Consider the following 6702-nt stretch of genomic DNA (forward strand, 5'->3'; position numbering starts at 1 on the left):
TCTTTTCTTTTTTTTTTTTTGTTGAGACAGTCTCACTTTGTTGCTTTCAGTAGAGTGCTGTGGCGTCACAGCTCATAGCAACCTCAAACTCTGGGGCTCAAGCGATTCTCTTGCCTCAGCCTGCCTAATAGTGGGAATTGTAGATGCCTGCCACAATGCCTGGCTATTTTTTTCTTGTTTGTTTGTTTAGCAGGCCCAGATCAGCCCCAGAGCACGTGGCTAGTGCCCTAACCACTGTGCTTTGGGTGCCCAGCTAAATTTAGGATATTTTAAGAAATGTGAAGAATTTCCTTGACAATTCAACATGTTTTCCATTTGAATTGCTCTTCTAACATACAACTCCTTGTACTTATGATGGAAAGTTGGAGAGCCATAGACTTAAAAACATATCTCCAAATAAAATATACATATGGCCAACAAGCACATGAAAGTTCAATATCATTAGTCACTGGGGAAAGGCAAATCACAACCACACTGAAATTCCCCTTCATATCTACTCAGATGGCTATAATATAAAAGGAAAAAAAGGAAAATAACAGATGTTGGCAAGGACATGGATAAATTAGAACCCTCATGTGCTGCTGGGAATATAAATTATTGCAGCTGACAAGGAAAACAGTTTAGCAGTTCCTCAAAGTTAAACATAGAACTACCATAAGACCCAGCAATACCACTCCCAGGTATATATCCAAAAGAATCAAAAGTAAAGACACAAACCAGTATTTGTACACCAATATTCACAGCAGCATAATTCATTAATAGCCAAAAGACAGAAAGAACCCAAGTGACCATCACACATGAAATGAACAAAATATGGTGTGTATACACACACACACAATGGATTACTCAACCATAAAAAATAATTTTGATATACACCACAGCATGGATGAACCTTAAAATGTGCTAAGTTAATTCAGACAGACACAGAACAGAACTTATGTAAATTCCACTTACATAAGGTACCCAGAATAGGCAAATTTACTGACAGAAAGTATGAGAGAACCAGGGAGTAAAGTGGTGGTGAAGAATGAGAAGTTGTTATTTAATGGATACAGAGTTTATACTAGCGATGAGAACATCTTGCATACACATAATGGTGATGGCTATACAACACTGTGACTATTCCAGTGCCACTGAATTGTACACTTACAAATTCTTAACAGTTGCACACCAACTGGGGGTGAGGAGGAGTTGAAGAATAGTTTGTTTTCATATGTCCCTGTCCCCCATCATTGGTTTGCATTGTACGATAATAAATATTTACATATATTTTATCACAATAAACCCTGAATTATCATATCACAAGTAATTAAATGCTTACTCTGTGTATGGTTTGGGGCCGAAAGACAAATGTTGTGTTCATAGTACCCACATGGATTTGTTCTCCAAGTCAGACAGATGTAGGCAAACAGAGAATTACTGATACCATGCCTTGTATAAGGCCACGTCACTTCCAAAATAATCAAGAAAATGGCCTCCTCTGAAATGCTAATCCATTTTCCAGCCCCAAACAAAGCCTAAAATATACCCTGAATGAGTATCAGTTTCAGAGGCCTTGGAACACATTAAAACCAGTGCATATTTTATTTTCAAGGACACATTAAACATCAGACTTTCCCAGCACCACTGTAGCCTCTATGAAGTCTTCATATAGAATTAGGTATATTGGAAGCAAGTTGTTTCTGATTATCAGGAACCAAGACACAACAGCACTAAAGGTAAGAGAGTTTTGTATCCGACATCTTCACAATCAAGACAGCATATTTTACTTTCAAAGTAGACTATACATTTTACCGTATCCTTCAATCCATTAAGGATTCCACTGTAAAATGATCCATGGTAACTCCATGTAATTCTTCTGACATATAATTCACTTCAAGTTAGATGAGGCACCAACTATAAAACATGCATTACCTGAAGTATGCAAGCATGAAAAGTAGAACTCTACAACTTATCTTTTAAGAAAAAGAGTAAGTTCCAGGAGCTTTTTATTGTTTGAATAACAGAACACATAAAATCAGGCAGAGAAGTCCTCAGGAATTGATGGTCACACTGCACTGCTACTTGCCCTTTGGTCCTTCATCTTGTGAGCACTTACCATCTTTTCTTTTAATGATATGAGACACTTTGATCACAAATGCAATGCAAGTGTGAATAAATAAGTGTATTATTAACACTCCCACCCCATGTTCCTTTTTAAATAGAAAAAAGTGCTAAATGTCTCTTCATAGCCTATTTGGCCATAGTTTTAAAAATCTATGCTTTTAAAAACCAATTGTAATTTGATCTTCTGAAATCCTTCTCAAACTATAGCTCATTTTTGTTAAAGAAATCCTGGGAGAGATGTCCTATTGATATTGTCGATAGTCTCCAAAAGGTGAGGATGGTAACTGGGTTGAAGGCAACTGGGAAGGATCTTCAGCAAACTGAGGACCTGCAAGTAAGAAAAAGGGTTTAAAAAAATCTCCAGTGGCAGGTCTTGTTAAAAGAAAATAGAAAAAAATCATCTGAATATTATATAATTAAAAAGAATAATTTTCTACAGAAACTAAATCAATCTACTAAAAAATTACATGCTACATTAGCTATAATCTGAATTTCTTTATTGATTCACCTACGTCGCATTAGAGTCCTGGAGAACCTTTAAATTTGGTATAAGGTATGACAGACTGGTTTTGGTATATTCCAGAATGAACAGCTCTCAAATGCTATGCTAGGAAAGTTGGATGGATTAATTATAGTAAGAAGCAATATTCGAGTTTTTTTTTTTTTTAGACAGAGCCTCAAGCTGTTGCCCTAGGTAGAGTGCCATGGCATCACAGCTCACAGCAACCTCCAATTCTTGGGCTTAAGCGATTCTCTTGCCTCTGCCTCCCAAGTAGCCGGAATTACAGGCGCCTGCCACAACATCTGGCCATTTTTTGGTAGTAGTTGTCATTGTTGTTTGGCAGGCCCAGGCTAGATTCAAACCCACCAACTCTGGTGTATGTGGCTGGCGCCTTAGCCACTTCATCTACAGGCGCCGAGCCAATATTCAAGTTTTTAAAGCAATTGTTATAACATGCTGCCATATATCAAGATTAGAAGAATTTCTCCCACCTCTTGACATATTTTTCAGTAGCTATTTAAATTTACTTTCACAAAGTTTCAGTATCTTAGTCATGTTCAAGAGGACTTAGTAATCCAAATTATATAACTAATTAAGCAAGGAATAAGCTCTGAAATGGGAAGACATCCTCTATGCTGTGAAAAAAAGTCTTACAGTTAGGCCAGGTACAGTGGCTCATGCCTATAATCTTAGACTCTGGGAGGCCAAGGTGGGTGGATAACTTGAGCTCATGGTTCAAGACCAGCCTAAGCAAAAAGTGAGACCCCCCCCCATCTCTACTAAAAATAGAAAAAAATTGAGGTAAGATGATCGCCTGAGCGCAAGAGTTGGAGGTTGCTGTGAGCTATAGCTATGATGCCACGCTTTCTACCCAGGGCAACAGCTTGATACTGTCTCAAAACAAAACAAAGTCTTGCAGTTTTAGTTGTTAAAAGATGGAAGAAGGCCAGGTATGACAGCTCACACCTATAATCCTAGCACTCTGAGAAGCTGAAGTAAGGATCGCTTGAGGTTAGGAGTTTGAGACCATCTTAAACAAGAGCGAGACCCTATCTTTACCAAAAATAGAAAAACGGTGATATTTTGCCACATGTAATGCATACTTTTTTGCCCAAATTTTTAAAGGAAAAGTAATGGTGCACATTATACATAGGTGGTACACCTCAGGAGCAGAGAGCCCAGTGGGGTCTCTGGGGACTGCCATACCCTCCCTCATGGGCCCGCTGGGCACACAAGGTTCCAATCTGGGAAGATCTACGATCTGGTGGGACCAGGCTGAAGCAGCCTCCAATGAGGACCTCGATCAGTAGAGGGGACGGTGGCAGGGCTGGTGAGGTGGGCTGTGGCTGTGCAGGGTAAGGGCCAAGGCCCCAGGTGCAGCTATGCAGAAGAGACCGGGAATCCCGTTCAGGCCTCGGGGACTTGCCTGGCTGCCAGCAGGCCAAGGGGCCTCAGAAGCTACCACTATGCTGGCCACATGCATAGTCAGTCATGCCCTTGAGGAGGCAGGGAGGTATGGGCTCCCAGGAGAGAGGGAAGAGACAGCCTTCAGAGTTGAGCGGCTGCAGGAGGGTGGTATGATCTACACATTTACTAGGGGAGCTTTAGCCGTCTCCAGAGCTTGTCTCTTCCCCAAGAACTGGCCACTTTCTTGAGGGGTGTTTCTTAAAAGCTTGGAACAAGAATGTGAGTGCACATTAAACACGGGAACACATCATGCACGGCAAAATATACTAAATGAGTATGCTGGCACGTGCCTACAGCCCTGGCTTTTTGGGAGGCTGACGTAGAAGGTAGGATTGTTTGAGCCCAGGAGTTTGAGGTTGTGAGCTATGATGACACCACTTACTGTACTCAAATGACAAAGCAAAAATGTCTTTAAAAAAATGGGAGGCCCCAGATTTAAGAAAAAAAGGAGACTTTTACAGGACTAATCAATCTTTTTTTTCTTTAGGAAAACAGAAAAAGACTAAAAAATATCTGGAAAGAAGAAAGAAAGAGGGCAGTGGTAAAATTCCCTGATGTTTTTCAACTACTTCACTGTAATCACATAGTACTGTGGCATCACAGCTCACAGCAACCTCCGACTCCTGGGCTCAAGTGATTCTCCTGCCTCCGCCTCCCAAGTCGCTGGGACATGTGCCTGCCACAATACTCAGCTATTTTTTGGTTGCAGTCGTCATTGTTGTTTGGTGGGCCAGGGCTAGATTCAAACCTGCCAGCTCAAGTGTATGTGGCTGGCACCTTAGCTGCTTGAGCCACAGACGCTGAGCCCATTATACAAAATTTGAGAAGATATTGAATGAAAAGGATAAATTAAAGATATCCATTACTATCATTTTATCATTTAGATACAGTTCGAGCTAATCTTTTATCACTGTTTTAAGAAACTTTTCATGTAAGTTCATTGGAAAAATACAATTAACATCAAAGATTTCCCCCCAATACAGCTTTTCAAAAACAAATTTTCTGTCTAAAAATAAAATGCATCCTGTTTTGGGCTATTTGTACATAAATGCCTATCAAAAGGAGATTCCCCCTGAGGAAAAAGCCTGAAACAAAGTAACCAAGGAAAATTCCTGTAAGATAAAGTAACTAAGTTTTTGTTATATCCATTTCTGAATTTCTGCGCATATGGAATAATCTTTTGATGTTTTATGTGAAGTCTTTCATCCAAAGTGGTCAAAACAAATTAAAAAGCAAAATTAGGAAGTAACAGTGTGTTAACTCACAAGTAAGGATTGTAAAAATGGAATCAAAAGGTGACAAAGTCCACAAGTTTATCAAGATAATCTCACTGGCATATAATGAGTTAGGGCGCCTGAAAACTGTGCCAGAAAGATATAAAATCTCTTGCTAGGTACCCAAAGGAAATCAAATCAAACTGGGAGGTATGATCTATTCCTAAGTCTGTGCTATATCTTTCCCAAGCTCTCAAAATAATTTTCAACATATCTGTTTTATATATTTCCCTCTCAATTGCCAAGTCACATTTTCTTTTTTTTAAACTCTCACTATGTCACCCTCGATAGAGTGCCATGGCGTCACTGGTCATGGCAGCCTCAACCTCTTGGGCTCAAGAGATTCTCTTGCCTCAGCCTCCCAAGTAGCCTGCCACAACATCCTGCTATTTTTTGGTTGCAGCTGTTTGGCGGGCCCAGGCTGGGTTCAAACCCGTCACCCTTGGTGCATGTGGCTGGCACCGTAACCATGTGCTATGAGCACCAAATCAACACATTTTCATTCCTATAATTTGATTCACAATATCTTTCTGCTTTATTTCGATGTCAAGGGAATTTTCATTTAGACACTTAAGTGTTTTTTTTTTTTTTTTTTTAATTTAAAGAGACAGGTTTTGTTATGTGTCCCAGTGGGCCTCAAATTCCTGGGCTCAAGCAATCATCCTGCCTCAGTCTCCAGAGTAGCTGGGTCTTACAGGTGTGTGCTGTCATGTTCAGCTTAGACATTGAAATTTTTGGTAGTTATAAGCAATTGTACCAGTTAGTAGTCAGGTGGGGTGGCTCACACCCATAATCCCAGCTACTCAGGAGGCTGAGCCAAGAGGGTCACTTATGCCAATTTCAAGACCAGCCTGGGTAACATAGCAAAACTCTATCTCTATAAAATACAAAAAAAAATTAGCTAGGCATGGTGGTGTAAGACTGCAGTTCTGGTTGAAGCAAGAGGATGGCTTGAACCCAGGAGCTGGAGATTGAAGTGAGCTATCATCATACTACTATAGATCAGCCTCAGCAATAGAGTGAGACTCTGTCTCTTAGAAAAAAATAAAAATAAAAGAAACTGTACAAGTTAACAGCTGACCAGATGTCATTCTATGACCATTTAATGATTATTATTTTTATTTATTTTTTTTGGAGACAGAGCCTCAATCTGTCGCCCTGGGTAGAGTGTCATGATATCACAGCTCACAGCAACCTCCAACTCCTGGGCTCAAGCAAGTCTCCTGCCTCAGCCTCCCAACTAGCTGGGACCACAGGCCCATTCCCTCCCGGGAGGACGCCCTGGGCCTAAGGGGTCAGGCCTCCGAGGCCCACCACCTCACCCTGCCTGCATGCCCCCCCCCCCCCCCCCCC

The 6702-nt window shown here is 40.7% G+C and overlaps 1 protein-coding gene across 1 annotated transcript in view; it reads right to left on the reverse strand.

Moving 5' to 3' along the window:
* Window positions 1-1555: 1555 nt before the first annotated feature.
* TIMM17A (translocase of inner mitochondrial membrane 17A) overlaps window positions 1556-6702 on the reverse strand; it is a 14599-nt gene continuing 9452 nt past the window's right edge. The window contains exon 6 of the mRNA XM_003792275.1: window positions 1556-2434. Coding sequence (XP_003792323.1) covers window positions 2349-2434 — 86 coding nt within the window. The 3' untranslated portion in view covers window positions 1556-2348. The remainder of the gene's footprint in view (window positions 2435-6702) is intronic.

This window comes from Otolemur garnettii, unplaced genomic scaffold (genome assembly GCF_000181295.1).
Source record: "Otolemur garnettii isolate 467f Iridium unplaced genomic scaffold, OtoGar3 scaffold00055, whole genome shotgun sequence".
In the NCBI taxonomy this organism is placed as follows: Eukaryota; Metazoa; Chordata; class Mammalia; order Primates; family Galagidae; genus Otolemur; species Otolemur garnettii.